This window comes from Oncorhynchus mykiss, chromosome 19 (assembly GCF_057628025.1).
Source record: "Oncorhynchus mykiss isolate SJ-2025 chromosome 19, ASM5762802v1, whole genome shotgun sequence".
Taxonomy (NCBI): Eukaryota; Metazoa; Chordata; class Actinopteri; order Salmoniformes; family Salmonidae; genus Oncorhynchus; species Oncorhynchus mykiss.
The window spans coordinates 25,620,001-25,638,377 of NC_143040.1; the positions used below are offsets into that span (position 1 = coordinate 25,620,001).

General features: G+C 43.2%; 2 protein-coding genes across 4 annotated transcripts in view; both read right to left on the reverse strand.

Moving 5' to 3' along the window:
- Positions 1 to 761, reverse strand: part of LOC110498555 (uncharacterized) — a 6,530-nt gene extending 5,769 nt beyond the window's left edge. The window contains exon 1 of the mRNA XM_021575217.3: positions 514 to 761. Within this exon, the coding sequence (XP_021430892.2) occupies positions 514 to 556 (43 nt within the window). The 5' untranslated portion in view covers positions 557 to 761. The remainder of the gene's footprint in view (positions 1 to 513) is intronic.
- A 3,454-nt stretch (positions 762 to 4,215) lies between these two features.
- LOC110497429 (uncharacterized) lies at positions 4,216 to 13,220 on the reverse strand. 3 transcript variants are annotated; one of them, XM_036954355.2, is made up of 5 exons: positions 13,069 to 13,220; positions 11,174 to 11,282; positions 10,008 to 10,179; positions 7,665 to 7,747; positions 4,216 to 7,337 (listed from the first exon to the last, which is right to left on the reverse strand). In XM_036954355.2, exons 2-5 carry the CDS (start codon positions 11,264 to 11,266, stop codon positions 6,633 to 6,635), a joined length of 1,053 nt encoding a protein of 350 aa, XP_036810250.1. In that variant the 5' UTR covers positions 11,267 to 11,282; positions 13,069 to 13,220; the 3' UTR covers positions 4,216 to 6,632. The 3 variants fall into 3 exon arrangements, with proteins under 3 accessions (XP_036810250.1, XP_036810248.1, XP_036810249.1); XM_036954353.2 differs by having other exon boundaries at positions 12,756 to 13,203; XM_036954354.2 differs by lacking the exon at positions 13,069 to 13,220 and adding an exon at positions 12,779 to 12,985.
- Between the last annotated feature and the right edge of the window lie 5,157 nt (positions 13,221 to 18,377).

Sequence of the window (18,377 nt, forward strand, 5' to 3'; positions counted from 1 at the left end):
ACTGGTTATTGTTATTGGCCTTGTTTCGGGTTGGACTTCATTAGAATAATACTCAGCATCCTTTGCAATTGTACAATTTCACATTTACATTGATATTTTCATTGATTTAGCAGATGCTTTTAGCACACCACAGTGCCATCAAAATGATGATACCAATGCAGGGAGAAAGGGGGACGCACAATTGTGAACCGCTATAAAAAAAAATGTGTAGAAAAGTATTTTGAAAATAAAAATGACAGCTCTCGAAAGTATCTTGTTACAAAATACATTGGAGTTTAGCCCAGTGTAATACACATTTTAAAATACTCAGAAGTAATTGAAAAACACATATCAAATACATGTAACAGAAATACTGCCTATCTCTGATAGGGAATAGGGACGCAGCCAAATGACTACAATTCTGCTGCTTCGAGTTCAACCATCAATGTCAGTGTAGTGTATCAGAACACGAGAAAATTGTGTATCATAATGGACTCACGGAAACCACGAGACTGTATTTCAATAAAGACTTACCAACATTCAGGGCCAGGACTGTAAGTACAAGCCTTCTATTCATTCTGGAGATGACCAGCTTGAGAAAAACAGGGGAGAGAAGAAGAGAAGAGAGACCAATGCGCGCAAAAAAAAAACGACAGACAGACTGAAGAGAGAGGAAACGGTGCAGAAGTCTAAACTCCTCGCTCTCCTTTCTCCCCACCCTCTGTTTCTCTATCCATAAAGCCTTCTCTTCATCTTTGGCGTTTGCTGCTTTTCTTCTGAGAGGTTTTCTGCAAACTTCCTCACTTCAAAGACAGGCACAAAAAAAAGAAAGAGAGAAGAAGAAAAGAAAGAAGTGAAAAGGAGAAGAGTGGAGGAAAAGTGCGAGAGGCAGAAAGAACAATTAGAATTGTTCACTTTTAGACATTTTTGTTGAGTCAGTCATGACCCTGATTTTCATAGGCCTTCCAACAGTGAAGTGTGTTTGTGCGCCTGTGTTTGTGTGTGTGTGTGTGTGTGTGTGTGTTCTCCAATAGGTCAATGTACACACCAATGCCAGGTACACCAGTTGTTTGCAGCAAGATCCCTATTATGAGTTTGATTCCTGCATAGGCCACATCTACAGGTAACTGCCCAAATGAAGGAAACACCAACACAAAGTGTCAATAGGGCGCTGGGCCTCCACGAGCCGTCAGAACAGCTTCAACGCACCCTGGCATAGATTCTGTCTGGAACTGGAGGGACGTGACACCATCCTTCCATGAGAAATTCCATCATTCTGTGTTTTGTTGATGGTGGTGGAAAACGCTGTCTCAGGCACCGCTCAATCTCCCATAAGTGTTCAATTGGGTTGAGATTTCACACACGCTTTAAACACCCTACACTATGACTCTTTGAGACCCCTCTTTCAAAGTCACTGAGATCTATTTTTCTAGCCATGGTAGCCAATATATTTGGGCAACTGGGCATTTTAATAAATGATGCTAAGCATGATGGGATGCTAACTGCTTAATATACAATATAGGAAGTGTATTGTGTGTAAGCACCTTCGTTCAATATACTTTGTATCCCTCATTTACTCAATTGTTTCTTTTACTTTGGCAGTTACCTGTTCACTATGTATTGATTATCATTTATATTGTTGGGGAATTTAGAGAACTTAAGGGGGATATTATAAATCCGCTGTTAGTTTGTGGATAGTGTTGTGTACAACCTTCCCTTTAACTGTAGCGTAATACATTAGCTGTGGATTAAAGTGTCTGCTAAATGACCATATCATATTATTTTATATCCTATTTAATAACCATATTATTATTATGTTCTTTGTTATCCTACAGTGCTTTCAGGAAATATGTATACCCCTTGACTTGTTCTACATTTTGTTGTGTTACAGCAGAAATTCAAAATGGACAATTTATTTTTATCTCAGCCATCTACACACAATACCCGATAAGGACCAAGTGAAAACGTGTTTTTAGAAATGGTTTCTAATTTATTCAAAATGAAATACAGAAATATCTCATTTACATAAGTATTCACACCCCTGAATTAATACTTTGTTAAAAGCACCTTTGGCAGCAATTAGAGCTGAGAGTCTTTCAAAATTCTTCATGCTGTCAAATTGGTTGTTGATCGTTGCTAGACAACCATTTTCAGGTCTTGCCATAGATTTTCAAGTAGATTTAAATCAAAGCGGTAACTCGGTCACTCAAGAACATTCACTGTCTTCTTGGTAAGCAACTCCAGTGTAGATTTGGCCTTGTGTTTAAGGTTATTGTTCTGCTGAAAGGTGAATTCATCTCCCAGTGTCTGGTGGAAAGCAGACCGAACCAGGTTTTCCTCTAGGATTTTGCCTGTGCTTAGCTCCATTCCATTCCTTTTTTTTATCCTGAAAAACTCGACCAGTCAAATACAAGCATACCCATAACATGATGCAGCCACAACTATGTTTGAAAATATGAAGAGTCGTACTCAGGATTTTCCCCAAACATAACACTTTGTGTTCAGGACAAAAAGTTCATCACTATTCCATTTTTTTTTTCAGTATTACTTTAGTGCCTTGTTGCAAAAAGGATGCATGTTTTGAAATATTAAGTTAGTATTGTGGAGCAACTACAATGTTTATCCATCTTCGGTTTTCTCCTTTCACAGTCCTTAAACTCTGTAACTGTTTTAAAGTCACCATTGGCCTCGTGGTGAAAATCCCTGAGTGGTTTCCTTCATGTCAACAGCAACTGAGTTAGGAAGGAAGCCTGTATCTTTGAAGAGACTGGGTGCATTGATATACCATCCAAAGTGTATTTAATAACTTCACCATGTTCAACGGGATATTCAATGTCTGATTTAAAAAAAAATGTTACCCATCTATCTATAGGTGCCCATCTTTGCGAGGCATTGGAAAACCTCCCTGGTCTTTGTGGTTGAATCTGTGTTTGAAAGTTACTGCTCGACTGTGGGACCTTACAGATAATTGAATGTCTGGGGCACAGAGATGAAGTAGTCCTTCAAATATCATGTCAAACACTATTATTGCACACACAATGAGTGAATGCAACGTATGGGACTTGTTCAGCACATTTTTACTCCTGAATATTTTTAGGCTTGTCATAACAAAGGGGTTCAATACTTATTGATTCAAGACATTTCAGCTTTTCATTTTTTACTAACTTGTTAAAAAAAATATATATATATATATATATATATATATATATATATATATATATATATATATATATATATATATATATATTGACATTATGAGGTATTGTTTGTAGGCCAGTGACTAAAAGTCAACATTTAATCAATTTAAAATGCAGGCTGTAACACAACAAATTTCGAAAAAGTCGTGTGGGTGTGAATGCTTTCTGAAGGCACTGTACTTAATGTTTTATTTTCTTAATTCAACCATTACTCATGTTTTCTGTTCGTTCACACCCGTCCATTCCCTCCCTCTTTTGCTCTCGTTTTCTCTCATCTTCAGTCTCTGGTTTACCGAGCCGTAGATGTGTAGAAAGCCCCGTAAAAAAATTGCCCTCCTCCTCCTTTCTCTATGAGACACTTCTCTCCGTACTTTGACTGAATATTCAAAACCTAGGACCATCCCGCTTTCCCTCCTCCTCCTAGAGTTGTTAAACAAAAAAACTAAAATCTACATTTCTCACATTTTTTAAAATCGTTCTGTAACAGTATTAATTTGTATGCTATTTGTCGATCAGTAAATTTACAATTGAGCCTACATACACCTACTGTACTATATATGATAGACTACAGCTACAGAAATCGTTCCACAACAATTGATTGATGACAATAATCACTGAGTAGGAATATTTGATAGTAGGTGGGAGTTTTTCCTCCACTGAAGTCACCTAGTACTTCAGTGCCCTCCTTTCCCCGCAGAGGTCCGTCGCTCTCTCTCTCTCTCTTTCTTCTCCCTGGTTAGGTCTTCTCGGCCCACATCAGAAAAAGATCATCACAATCAGCGAGGGGGAACGAAGGCCTGATAGTAAACTCTGTTCGAGACAAAACAAGCAAGGCCCACGCCCTTTCAGAACAAATCAATTAAACTCTTATCAAGTTCTATCCGATTGAATTCATCTTGAAGCAATTGGAGTAACAGTCAAAACTAACTTTCACCCCAGTTATCGTGGAATTTGTATTTTCTCCCAACACCAGAGAAAAGATAAGTAGATAAAACATTTTTTTTATATAATTCAAATTACGAGTCAGAACACAGCCCTCTTAGATCAAGTTCAGTGTTTAATTAATATTCACACAAAAAAAATAAGAAACTTAAAACAAGCTCCAAGCTTGTATTTTTATTTCCCCCTTATTTATGCTGCGTATCTCCGTTGGGCTTCTAAAACCCAATTTCTGACTCATCTTTTCTTCCTTAAATATGGAGTGTTAGGCTTGTCTCCCAAACGGAACACCATTCTCTGCCCATAGGGCTCTGGTCAAAAGTAGTGCATTTTTGTAAGGGGTAGGGTGCTATTTGGGACAGTTGTAGTGTGACAATCCCATTAAGACACTGCCCCCTGGTCGTAGACGTCACCAGTCAGTCCAACCAGTTAACCTGATGAAGAAGCCCTACATAACAACTAAACAGAAGCTTCGTAAACACCTTCATAGGGCATGATAACAACCAATGTAGTAATGCTCTGTTTAAGACCACCGATTAAGGTTGAAGAGCTCACGACTTTAAGATGCGTCTATGAATGCTGTATGAGCCGTCGTGAAGGCGGTATGAATCTCTGTAGAACCCCCCCCTCAGTAACAGCTCTCTCCTCTTGTGCTTTCTGAGCCAAAGCAAGCAGACGAGTCCCAAATGGCACCCACTTCCCTATGTAGTGCACTACTTTTGACCAGAGCCCTAAGTAAACAGGGTTCCATTTGGGGTGCAAATCTATCAATCCCTTGTTTTAATGTCATGTCACCTGTTATTGATCACAGCTCTTTAATAATTTATACAAATCACATTATATTATTCTCATTGAAAGTGAACTTACAGAAATAAACTATTTCCTCATTGTATTCATTGTCAAGCATCAGTTCATGTCGACTGGCAGATTATGGAGAGAGGGTGAAATAGAGAGTGAGGTGAGAAAGACGAGAGGTGAGTTTAACGCCAAGGGAGCCTCGTGGGGGAAGAGATGAAAAAACAGAGTGTGAAGTGAGAAAACGGAGAGATCAGAGAGAAGAGAAACAGGCATGATTCTCGACAGAGAATACAGATATGATTCTGTAAACAATGACGTCATTGTCAATAGGCATCAAAACATCTAAACCAACCAACCAAAACATCCTGTCAAGAAAAAAAAAAGACTTGGAAGCTAAACTTGTAGAATATGCAGATGTAGGATCTTAACTTGATCACCCTGTTGTTGCAGGGAATTTCCTGCACAGCAGAAAATTCAAACTTATAGTGTATTCAAGGTGGAAAAGTGTCTTAAGTTATTCATTTCAGACTTTATTTGCCTTGACAATTCATCGAACCCTACAAAAACCTCCATTATAATCCACATGTCATTTTGCTGCAGGATTATTTTCCTGCTGTGAGAAACAGGTCAAACTAAGATCCTACACCTGTAAAGATGTCCAGATTTGGCATAGAAACAAACATCATACATGCAGAGCCAGGTGAATAAGAAAGAAGATCGGGTTATTGAAGTCTCCAAAATGACCACTGATCAGGGCCCGCATTCATAAAGCCGCTCAGAGTAAGAGTACTGATATAGGATCAGTTTAGCCTTTTAGATCATAATGAATACGATTACATGGACAAGTCCTAGAGTTGTTATGATTTCATGGGATTTTCCTTCTTTAGTATTGTCTTATGTACTTCCTAACCAGAACGAAGAGCGACAAAGACAGTTTACAGGACAACAGAATCCCTGAACAGAACTGCACCTGTAAAACGTTTTGGCTCGGGTGGGTATTAAGTTAACATCATCATGTACGAACGAATATGATCAACACATGTCATCTGACATCGGTGTAGAATGATATGGGTGTTAGAACAAGTCAAATGTACTCCAATGCGTATACCATACAGTGCCACAAGGGACTTGTGCTACGGGGTGAAACCAGCGATAAGGAATACATGTGTAGATATATTTGATGTAGAACATGACTCTCTGACATGTAGAATAAGGAGTCACGTCAGCTCCATTTCTATCTGAAACGTACGTGGCCAAGGTATCGTTGATTGGCTCAGTATTCCACAAAGGGAGGGAGAAGAGTGAAAGGGCCGACAGCCAATAGGAGGAGAGAGAGGGGAGAGTGAAGGGGCCCGACAGCCAATGGGAGAGTGTTTCTAACAACACATTGGAACACAAGGGGAGGGAGGTCCTGAGACAGTTATGCACTTGAGAATGACAGGAGGGGAGGAGAAGAGAGAGAGAAAGAAAAGAAAGAAAGAAAGAGAGAAAGAGGGAGAGAGAAAGAGGGAGAGAGAAAGAGGGAGAGAGAAAGAGGGAGAGAGAAAGAGGGAGAGAGAAAGAGGGAGAGAGAGAGAGAGAGAGAGAGAGAGAAAGAAAGAGAGAGAGAGCGAAAGGGAGAGAGAAAGAGACAGAGAGAGAGAGAGAGAAAGCAAAATGAGGGAGAGACTGGAGAATGTGTGGTGGGAGAGGAGTGACGAGGTGAGAGCAGAGGAAGGTTCAGGAGTAGGGCTGTGGCACTCCAAACCCGGGCCTGTACAACGGCCTGCCTGTGGGGGACTGAGAGTTGGGCAGAGCAGGGCCCGTGGGGTAGCTATACCCCTCAATCCCGCCGTAAGGGTACGCAGAAGGGTAGGGGGCGCTGTACTGCCCGAACGCAGACCCTGAGCCGGGGACGCCAGGGAACGTGGGCTGGGTGGGGTACGGGCAGGCATTGGCCGGAGGCCCGAAAGCGGGACGGGCTGAGTAGCTCGCCGCTGAGGTGAAAGGTGAGCCGGGGCTGGGATAGGGAGGAAATTGACCTGGGGGAATGGACGGGCCTGGTCCTGCGGAAGTGGCTGTCGGGTTAGGAGGGGCGACGGGGTAAGGGGTGTAAGGTAGGGCGGAGCCAGGGCCATTTTGGGAAGAGGGGTTTTGGAAGCTAGAGTGATTGTTGGGATTGGAATTCTGCTGCGGTTGTTGTTGCTGAGGAGCTTGATGAGGATGATTCCATGGCGATGACTGTGTTGTCGCTGGGTCCTGATTGGCGCTTGTTTGTGATGTCATGGAGCCGGCGTCCCCGGCGGCGGTCTCCTTCTGGCGCAGGATCTCCTGCAGTTTCTCTATCCGCACTCGTCTTTTGTGAGCGAGGGAGCGGAGGGAGAGGAAGCGGTCAAGAAACGAGTCCAGAGACAGCTGGCCGTCCAGAAACTCATCTGCCAGACTCTGATGGAGAGAGAGAGAGAGAGAGATGAAGAGAGAAAAAGAGAGAAAAAGAGACCGAGTGAGTGTTAAAGAATGGGAGAGAGGGATCGGGGGTAAATATGGACACACTATTGACAATGTCTGAGAACATGTTATTTAGCATTATAATTATGTCTTATTCCAACTGCTGGTTCTCTGTGTGGCGTTCAATAGAGTAAGAGATGAGTAGATCATTTTGTCGCCATTGGTCCTGTGTTTAAGGATACATAGGCATTTCCCAATCTCGTCAACAGTATAATCTGCCGGTTTCATTTTCCGACTGAGTCGTCTGTCACTGTGGCCTCTCACCTCTGACTCAGTCTCTGTGCTGGCGCCCTCTGTCTGGAGTCTGGAGAACAACCCCTCTGGTGATACCTGCCCCATGATGCCATCTGGGGGGGGAGAGAGAGAATGTAAGAGACCAGTATAGAGGGAGGGAGTGAGTGTAAGAGACCAGTATAGAGGGAGGGAGTGAGTGTAAGAGACCAGTATAGAGGGAGGGAGGGAGTGTAAGAGACCAGTATAGAGGGAGGGAGTGAGTGTAAGAGACCAGTATAGAGGGAGGGAGGGAGTGTAAGAGACCAGTATAGAGGGAGGGAGTGAGTGTAAGAGACCAGTATAGAGGGAGGGAGGGAGTGTAAGAGACCAATATAGAGGGAGGGAGTGTAAGAGACCAATATAGAGGGAGAGACCAGTATAGAGGGAGAGACCAGTATAGAGGGAGGGAGGGAGTGTAGGAGACCAGTATAGTGTAAGAGAGAAAAAGGGAGAAAGAGGGCGAAAAGAGAAAGGGGCATAAACACCTCCCACACTTCAATGTCACGCCAAGCTTCTCAGTCCCCGTAGACACACACAACACCGACAGCACAATGCTTCACGCCTGTTGTTAAACAGTAGGCTTGGGAGGTATACTGTATATACCATATCCCGGGGTATTTGGGAAAAAGCCACAGGCTGGTTTTTTCAATACCGTCAAAACGACTTAACTGAAGTTTTTCAATAAATTGGAACATTTGTAGCTACTTTTTAAGTTATTACCCGCAGGCAACTTGTGCAATATGTTAGGAGATAAAGCAGATTGCGTTCTTCATTTCACCCGTCACATTACTTTACATTATGAAGCTTACTGTTGTTCGCCAGAACAGTTGAGACAGTCACGTGTGTGTTTGTGTGGCACAACGGGAGAAAGCGAGCTAGTGAGTCCGTAGCGTTTGATACCTATCGGCGAATCCCAGTTGTGCGGCACACAAGAGGTGATGAAGTTACAATTGTACGCAATTCACTTCTAAATGTAGCCATTTTTCACCCCCTGTGCTTCCTACTATAGTTTTCTTTCTCCTCCCATCTGCCCATCTGCAGCTCTTCCTTCAGAAAAGCACGCGCCAAAACTTTGTTCATTTGCGCGATTTCTCTCGGAAACGTCCACACTCTCCAAAAACGTCATTCGGTAGTTACTAACTATGCTTGTATAACTTTATGAACTGGATTTGCAATGCATTTGTTCGTTTTCGCTTGTTAGCACTTAGCTAACAGCATCTATGTGATTTCACTATTAGTTTGTGCTAATTTTGCTAGCATTCTGGTAATAGAAGCACAATGGGTTCTCTTGCGTTTTTAGCGCCCCCATGTGTGCCATACAGGTAACACCGTAAATCCCAGAATGAGAGGAGGACGGTATGAAAATCTGGATACCGCCGAAGGCTATTAAAACACATTTAAATATGAGAACAAACAAATCTCATGAAGCTCAATGTTGGATAAACATGGATACACACGCAACAGGAAAATCGACTTTCATGCATCTTCAAATACCTCTGGTAGACTTCTCAATGAGGGCAAGCTCAAGGTTAACACCCAGTCAAGGTGAATCACTCGGAGGACTGATTCAGGGGCGAAATAACAACGATATGACCTAATCACCTTTAGGAAAAACATATGACGTAACTATAATGAGCCGTACCCAATTCCAGCCCTGCAAACGGACACCATCACAAACACAGCTTCTCATGAAAAGCTGACAAAACAAGGCTGCGGGAAGGTAATGTGTGCATGTACACAGATCACACGGCCTGGTCTGAGAGCTGACGGCAGTGGAATGGGGGCTGATGGGGTGGTATCCAGGGAGACCCTGGCAGACAGACACACAGGCCAGATCTGGAAGCCTGTCTGTGTGTGTGTCTGTGTAACCAGTAGAGACCAAGGCTTAGCCCCAAATGGCACCCCATTTCCTATACTACCTAAGCAGTGCACTATATAGGCGAGAGAGTGCTTTTGGGACACAGTCACTGTGTTTGACTAGTAGAGACGAACTGAGTGTCCAGGATCTGAACAGGCCAGACAAGATCTATCCCTACACTACACAATCTCTCTCAAGTCTGTTCCTGCCGTCTGTCTGTGTCTCCCTCCCGCTCATCGCTCCATCTTGCTATTTCTATTTCCATATCCTCTCTCTCTTCCTCTATAATGTTGCTTTTCTTCATCTCTATCTATTATCCATCAATAACCTCCCATCTCATCCCTCCCTCCCTGGGTACAGTGCTGTTTGTAGGTCTCTCTGACTCCCTCCATCCATCCCTTACCGGTCTGGTCACAGTGCTGTCTGTAGGTCTCTCTTACATCTCTCCATCTCTCATCCCTCCCTCTATCCCTTACCTTTCTGGTCACAGTGTTGTCTGTAGGTCTCTCTGACTCCCTCCAGTTCAGAGTATCTCTCCACTAGATGTTCTCGCTGTCTCTCCAGGCGAGGCTTCATGTCCAGGTTCTGTTCTGCCAGGTTACGGTTGGAGGCCAGTGCCATCTCCCTCTCCAGCTGGATGTTCTGAATCTATAGACGAGGAAGAAGGAGGAGGAGTCAATAATACATTGTATTTCCTTCATGTCTTTTTGACCGGGACTATGTACGACAGACATTGTAGCGACCGGACGTGAACTTCCATAGCTCGCTAATTCTCATAATGACCCTAGCCTTGATCACCATGATAGGATTGCTCCCATTTGGGATAGCGTTATTGGGATTGTAGATAGTGCGTTCGTCTTGGGGGTCAGGCGACCCGGGTTCAAGTCCTGCTCAGGGCACTACTCTCTCCTCCTGTACGTGACGCCACGGCAACACGTTGAATGACAACATTACCAGTCGGTGTATGACAGAAGCTGCCAGGTCCTGCCTTCTGAGACCTGCTTGACAAAAGTCATATTTTTTGTTTAGGGCAGACCTGGCTAGCCAAGACAGCAGCAACTTAACACGACGAGTTAGCCAGGAACAGGTCATTTGCATCTAGTGAACATAACTCCCCACGTGAAGAGTGGAGACAAACAAATGAAACTCATTGGTTAGTGTTTTGGACTTATGGACAAAGGTGGAAGAGAAGTAAATATGACTGTTGATGGCAGGATGAGCCTGGACATTGCTACTGGTCAGAGTGAGATGAGACCTAGATGTCCGTCCTCCGATGAATCAATCATCTAGGTCCTACACTGAGTAATAGCCAAGTTGTGTGACCTGACAGAAAAAGCAAGGCCTCATCTCAGAGATAGGCCCTATAGACAAACTTGGCTATTCATTATCCCTTACTCAGATACAAAAAAAACACGGGAGGCATTTCAGTATGAGGCGCATCTCGACTAGCCTGGTCCCAGATCGGTTTTGTGCCGTCTTGCAAAGTCCTGTGGTCAATGTCACGCCAAACATGACGCATGACAATAATAGATGACCATAGGAGTTGGTTAGAGCACAAACAGATCTGGGACCAGGCTACAACTCAATCTATTTAAGACACAATCGACAGACAATGAGACAAAGCAAAGACGTGATTGCTTACCTCATCAGATTCCAATGCCATGGACTCCACCCGCTCTGTATTGTCCAGCAAATCCTCCAACTCGGATTGGCTGAGGTCCTGAAGCTTGTCCATTGATTTGCAAGGACAGCTGTCAATCACATGGAGGGAAAAGTGAGCTGTCAATGTCACCTGTTTACCGAACGTAGATCATTTAAGAAATTAAACTTAAAGCTAACAAATAGGATACAAAATAGATCCACACAAATTGAGAAATGAACAGGCAGGCTGATCAAATATTAAATTGGAAATCTATTTTCTAGACAAAAATCTAACGTTATCATACAAGACAGAATTGGCAGTTATATGTGAGCACTAAAATGTTACATTGTTCCGCCATGATGCTACATACGAGAGCTGGGCGATATGGACAAAAATCTATACTGCAATAAATTCCCTGAATTGATGAGATAACGATAAACAGAACAATACGTTTTTAACATGAATGTGCACTCACAGTTTTTAAAGTGTTTTATTATCCTTTAAACTACTACTAGTTTGATGGTTGTTAGCCATCAATTGTCCCATTAGATTCACCCATATTAGCAAACTTATTTTCATTCAAAACTTCACATTTCTCTAGTATAGGTTACTTATCGTAATGAACGGTATCAGCAAAATGGATGTGATAAGTGATCGGTAAGGTCGGGGTGTTAAAATTTGATGTGTCTATGATTTTCGGTTTATCGCCCAAGCTCTACCACATACATGTTATGCTTTGATAAACCAAACTAAACGAAGAGAGACTTACAATTAGTGTATGCATGTTAAGATAGTTAGGTGTGACAACACACCACAGTCTTGCTACCACACCCCTACGTACATTTTACATTTTTGATAAGTAAATTATCAACAAAGCCAGTGCTAGCAGGAAAAGACAATTGCAGAGAATTATTTACTTATTTAAGATACTCTTTTGATGAGTTAGGGTTTCAAATAAATTAGCAAAAGATGGGCTGGGACTCCGCTGTCCTGACATTAGGGGGGGGGGAAAGCTTGTTCCACCAGTGGGGTCCCAGGACAGAGAAGAGCTTTGACTGGGCTGAGTGGGAGCTGACATCTGTCGTTGTGGCTCCGTATTCTACATGTCAGAAAGGCATGTTTGTAACGCTCCACAACATTGTGCCCTGCTAAACGCACCCTAGCTATCTTGATTGATGGCTTGCCATCAGCTAGCCAACACTAATACTGTTGTCAACCAGCTATAGTTAGCCACAGGAAGTAGACTGGCTATCACATTATAAAGCAAGTTAGAGGGCAACATTACTTATGTTATGCTGCTAGCAAATCAAGAAATTATTTGCGACAGGGCACACAACATTTACGGGCATCAACCTCGCTGTGTGTGTGTGTGTGTGTGTGTGTGACGGATGACGTAAAACGGGCACGGGAGCCTTGACCCCAATATACAAACAAGGCAATCTGGTTGAGGACAAATAACCGGTAAAAGACGAATCTAACGTAATTTTACGGGCTAGCTAGCCTTAACGGGTTGTTCGAGTTCCGTGTAGAGATGACAACAACAATCGTTATGATCACATTCAATGAAAGGCAATCTTGCTACCGTCAACTTTGAGGAAAGCCCACCGTTCGCGATCTTCATTCGACCGTGTTGCTTGATGTCAGATACAGCAGTAGTCCAACAATAATTACTTTAATATCTGCTCGACGAGAATCATACAAATAGATTAAAGAATAGCTATGTTTTATCAGCAATATTTGGAAAGTTTCACTTCACACTACCAGAAACCGCCGCCATTTTTGGAATGACCCATATTCTGCTTCCGTGGGGGGTTATTACATGCAGTGTCAATAATTTAATGACCTTTCCAACTAAAGAAAATTCAAATATATTGTGATCATGTTGCTGTTTTTACCACACGAATCTTTAGATAGCATGAACAGTTTTCTTTGACAGTACGTCCACTTCTTGGGGCAATGGTTTCATCCAGCGCGCAGCTGATTTGAAGGGAAATCCACCTCCACGTGACAAGAGTATTCCATGAATGCCAGCAGGGAGGTAACCAGTAAAGTAAAGGAAGTCTGGTTGGAAGAACTGGAAACATTATGTCAACGGCCAATATCTGTCATCATGACTCTCACTATAAATGCTTACTAATAAAACATATTGGCAGCACTATATCCAAAAAATAATGACTAACCACAAGTGAAACATTCTAACAGTATGGAAAGAATATGTTTGTTATTTTTTTTAAAAATGTATTTATTTAACCTTTATTTAACTAGTCAAGTCAGTTAAGAACAACTTCTTATTTACAACGACGGCCTACCAAAAGGCCTCCTGCAGGGACCGGGGCTGGGAATTTAAAAAATATATTTTTTAAATATACAATGCTCAAAAAAATAAAGGGAACACTTAAACAACACAATGTAACTCCAAGTCAATCACACTTCTGTGAAATCAAACTGTCCACTTAGGAAGCAACACTGATTGACAATACATTTCACATGCTGTTGTGCAAATGGAATAGACAACAGGTGAAAATTATAGGCAATTAGTAAGACACCCCCAACAAAGGAGTGGTTCTGCAGGTGGTGACCACAGACCACTTCTCAGTTCCTATGCTTCCTGGCTGATGTTTTGGTCACTTTTGAATGCTGGCGGTGCTTTCACTCTAGTGGTAGCATGAGACGGAGTCTACAACCCACACAAGTGGCTCAGGTAGTGCAGCTCATCCAGGATGGCACATCAATGCGAGCTGTGGCAAGAAGGTTTGCTGTGTCTGTCAGCGTAGTGTCCAGAGCATGGAGGCGCTACCAGGAGACAGGCCAGTACATCAGGAGACGTGGAGGAGGCCGTAGGAGGGCAACAACCCAGCAGCAGGACCGCTACCTCCGCCTTTGTGTAAGAAGGAGCAGGAGGAGCACTGCCAGAGCCCTGCAAAATGACCTCCAGCAGGCCACAAATGTGCATGTGTCTGCTCAAACGGTCAGAAACAGACTCCATGGGGGTGGTAAGAGGGCCCGACGTCCACAGGTGGGGGTTGTGCTTACAGCCCAACACCGTGCAGGACGTTTGGCATTTCCCAGAGAACACCAAGATTGGCAAATTCGCCACTGGCGCCCTGTGCTCTTCACAGATGAAAGCAGGTTCACACTGAGCACATGTGACAGACGTGAAAGAGTCTGGAGACGCCGTGGAGAACGTTCTGCTGCCTGCAACATCCTCCAGCATGACCGGTTTGGCGGTGGGTCAGTCATGGTGTGGGGTGGCATTTCTTTGGGGGGCCGCACAGCCCTCCATGTGCTCGCTCGCCAGAGGTAGCCTGACTGCCATTAGGTACCGAGATGAGATCCTCAGACCCCTTGTGAGACCATATGCTGGTGTGGTTGGCCCTGGGTTCCTCCTAATGCAAGACAATGTTAGACCTCATGTGGCTGGAGTGTGTCAGCAGTTCCTGCAAGAGGAAGGCATTGATGCTATGGACTGGCCCGCCCGTTCCCCAGACCTGAATCCAATTGAGCACATCTGGGACATCATGTCTCACTCCATCCACCAACGCCACGTTGCACCACAGACTGTCCAGGAGTTGGCGGATGCTTTAGTCCAGGTCTGGGAGGAGATCCCTCAGGAGACCATCCGCCACCTCATCAGGAGCATGCCCAGGCATTGTAGGTCATACAGGCACGTGGAGGCCACACACACTACTGAGCCTCATTTTGACTTGTTTTAAGGACATTACATCAAAGTTGGATCAGCCTGTAGTGTGGTTTTCCACTTTAATTTTGAGTGTGACTCCAAATCCAGACCTCCATGGGTTGATAAAGTTGATTTCCATTGATAATTTTAGTGTGATTTTGTTGTTAGCACATTCAACTATGTAAAGAAAAAAGTATTTAATAAGAATATGTCATTCATTCAGATCTAGGATGTGTTATTTTAGTGTTCCCTTTTATTTTTTTGAGCAGTGTATAAATATAGGACAAAACACACATTACGACAAGAGAGACAACACTACATAAAGAGAGACCTAAGACAACAACATAGCAAGGCAGCAACACATGACCACAGCATGGTGGCAACACAACATGACAACGACATGGTTTTAACACAACATGGTAGCAGCACAAAACATGGTACAAACATTATTGGGCACAGACAACAGCACGAAGGGCAGTAAAGTAGAGACAACAATACATCACACAAAGCAGCCACAACTGTCAGTAAGAGTGTCCATGATTGAGTCTTTGAATGAAGAGGTTGAGATGAAGTTTGAGTGTTTGTTGCAGCTCGTTCCAGTCGCTAGCTGCAGCGAACTGAAAAGACGAACGACCCTGGGATGTCTGTGCTTTGGGGGACCTTTAACAGAATGTGACTGACAGAACGGGTGTTGTATGTGGAGGATGAGGGCTGCAGTAGATATCACAGACAGTCGGGAGTGAGGCCTAAGAGGGTTTTATAAATAAGCATCAACCATTGGGTCTTGCAATGGGTATACAGAGATGACCAGTTTAAAGAGGAGTATAGAGTGCAGTGATGTGCCCTATAAGGAGCAATGGCAAATCTGATGGTATTCGGTATATTAGGTATTTCATTAGGATCCCCATTAGCTGTTGCAAAAGCAGCAGATACTCTTCCTGGGGTCCACACAAAACATGAAACATAATACAGAATTACATAATACAGAACATCAATAGACAAGAACAGCTCAAGGACAGAACTACATACATTTTTAAAAAGGCACACGCAGCCTACATATCAATGCATACACACAAACGATCTAGGTCAAATAGGGGAGAGGCGTTGTACCACGAGGTGTTGCTTTATCTGTTTTTTGAAACCAGGTTTGATGTTTATTTGAGCAATATGAGATGGAAGGAAGTTCCATGCAATAAGGGCTCTATATAATAGTATACATTGTCTTGAATTTGTTCTGGATTTGGGGACTACGAAAAGACCCCTGGTGGCATGTCTGGTGGGATAAGTGTGTGTGTCAGAGCTGTGTGTAAGTTAACTTTGCAAACAATTTGGGATTTTCAACACATTAATGTTTCTTATAAAAATAAGTGATGCAGTCAGTCTCTCTTCAACTCTTAGCCAAGAGAGTCTGGCACGCATAGTGTTTATATCAGCCCTCTGATTACAATTAAGAGCAACACGTGCCCCTCTGTTCTGGGCCAGCTGCAGCTTAACTAGGTCTTTCCTTGCAGCACTGGACCACACGACTGAACAATAATCAAGATTAGATAAAACTAGAGCCTGCAGAACTTGCTTTTTGGAGTATGGTGTCAAAAAAGCAGAGCATCTCTTTAGTACGGCTAGACCTCTCCCCATCTTTGCCACCATTGAATCTATGTTTTGACCATGACAGTTTAGAATTTAAGGTATGGCCGAATGGTTAAGAACATACAGCCGCTCGAGAGCACCCTTACATGTCGTTCTATAAATTATGTCTCTGTAATCTAGCATGGGTAGGATGGTCATCTGAATCAGGGTTATTTTGGCAGCTGAGGTGAAAGAGGAACGACTATGATAGAGGAAACCAAGTCTACATTTAACTTTAGGTTGCAGCTTTGATATGTGCTGAGAGAAGGACAGTGTACCATCTAGCCATACTCCTAAGTACTTGTATGAGGTGACTACCTCAAGCTCTAAACCCTCAGAGATAGTAATAACACCTGTGGGGAGAGGGGCATTCTTCTTACCAAACCACATTACCTTTGTTTTGGAGGTGTTCAGAACAAGGTTAACGGTAGACAAAGCTTGTTGGACACTAAGAAAGCTTTGTTGTAGAGTGTTTAACACAAAATCCGGAAGGGGCCAGCTGAGTATAAGATTGTATCATCTGCATATAAATGTATGAGAGAGCTTTTTACTGTCTAAGCTATGTTGTTGATGTAAATTGAGAAGAGCGTGGGGCCTAGGATTGAGCCTTGAGGTAATCTCTTGGTGACAGGCAGTGGCTGAGACAGCAGCTTTTCTGACTTTATACTGTACATTGCACTCTTTGAGTAAAGTAGTTAGCAAACCAGGCCAAAGACCCCATCAGAGACACCAATACTCCTTAGCCGGCCTACATGAATGGAATGGTCTACCGTATCAAAAGCTTTGGCCAAGTCAATAAAAATAGCAGCACAACATTGCTTAGAATCAAGGGCAATGGTGACACCATTGCGGACCTTTAAGGTTGCAGTGACACATCCATAACCTGAGAGGAAACCCAATTGCATACCAGAGAGAATACTATAGACATCAAGAAAGCCAGTCAGTTGATTATTGACAAGTTTTTCCAACACTTTTGATAAACAGGGCAAAATATAAATAGGCCTAAAACAGTTAGGATCAGCTTGATCTCCCCTTTAAATAAAGGGTGAACCGTAGCTGCCTTCCAAGCAATGGGAACATCCCCAGAAAGGAGAGACAGGTTAAAAAGGTCTGAGATAGACTTGGAGATGATAGGGGCAGCAACCTTAAAGAAGAAAGGGTCTAAACCATCTGAACCCAGATGTTTTTTGGGGTCAAGTTTCAGGAGCTCCTTTAGCACCTCGGACTCAGTGACTCCTGCATAGAGAAACTTTGTAGCCGGGCAGGGGGAAAAGATTGAGAAGCATCGGGGATAGTCACATCAGAAGGGGTGGAAGATGAGGAAATGTTGGCTGGGCAAGGAGGCATGGCTGAGTCAAATAGGAATCCTGACTTAATGAAGTGGTGATTAAAGAGCTCAGCCATGTGCTTCTTGTCAGTAACAGTCACATCATGAACTTTAAGGGACATGGGCAGCTGTGAGGAGAGTTTATTCTCCAGGTCTTTAACCGTTTTCCAGAACTTCTTGGGGTTAGACCCACAGAGCGAGAACTACTCCTTAAAGTAACTAACTTTGGCCTTCCGGATAGCCTGAGTGCATTCATTTTTCATTTGCCTGAACGAGAGCCAGTCAGCCTGAGTATGCGTGTTCCGAGTCTTTAGCCAAATGCAATTCTTGAGGTGGAGTAACTCTACAAGATCACGGTCGAACCAGGGGCTGAACCTGTTTTTAATTATAATTTTCTTTATGGGGACAATACCACTGAAATATTCAAAAAAGAAGGTCCAAGCATCTTCGACAGAGGGGATCAAGCTTATTCTAAACCATTTTACTGATATTTATAGGTTATTATAAAAAGCCAGCAGTGACCTTACACTGAACACACAACCCTCAATCTAAATAAGCATCAGTCCACGGAG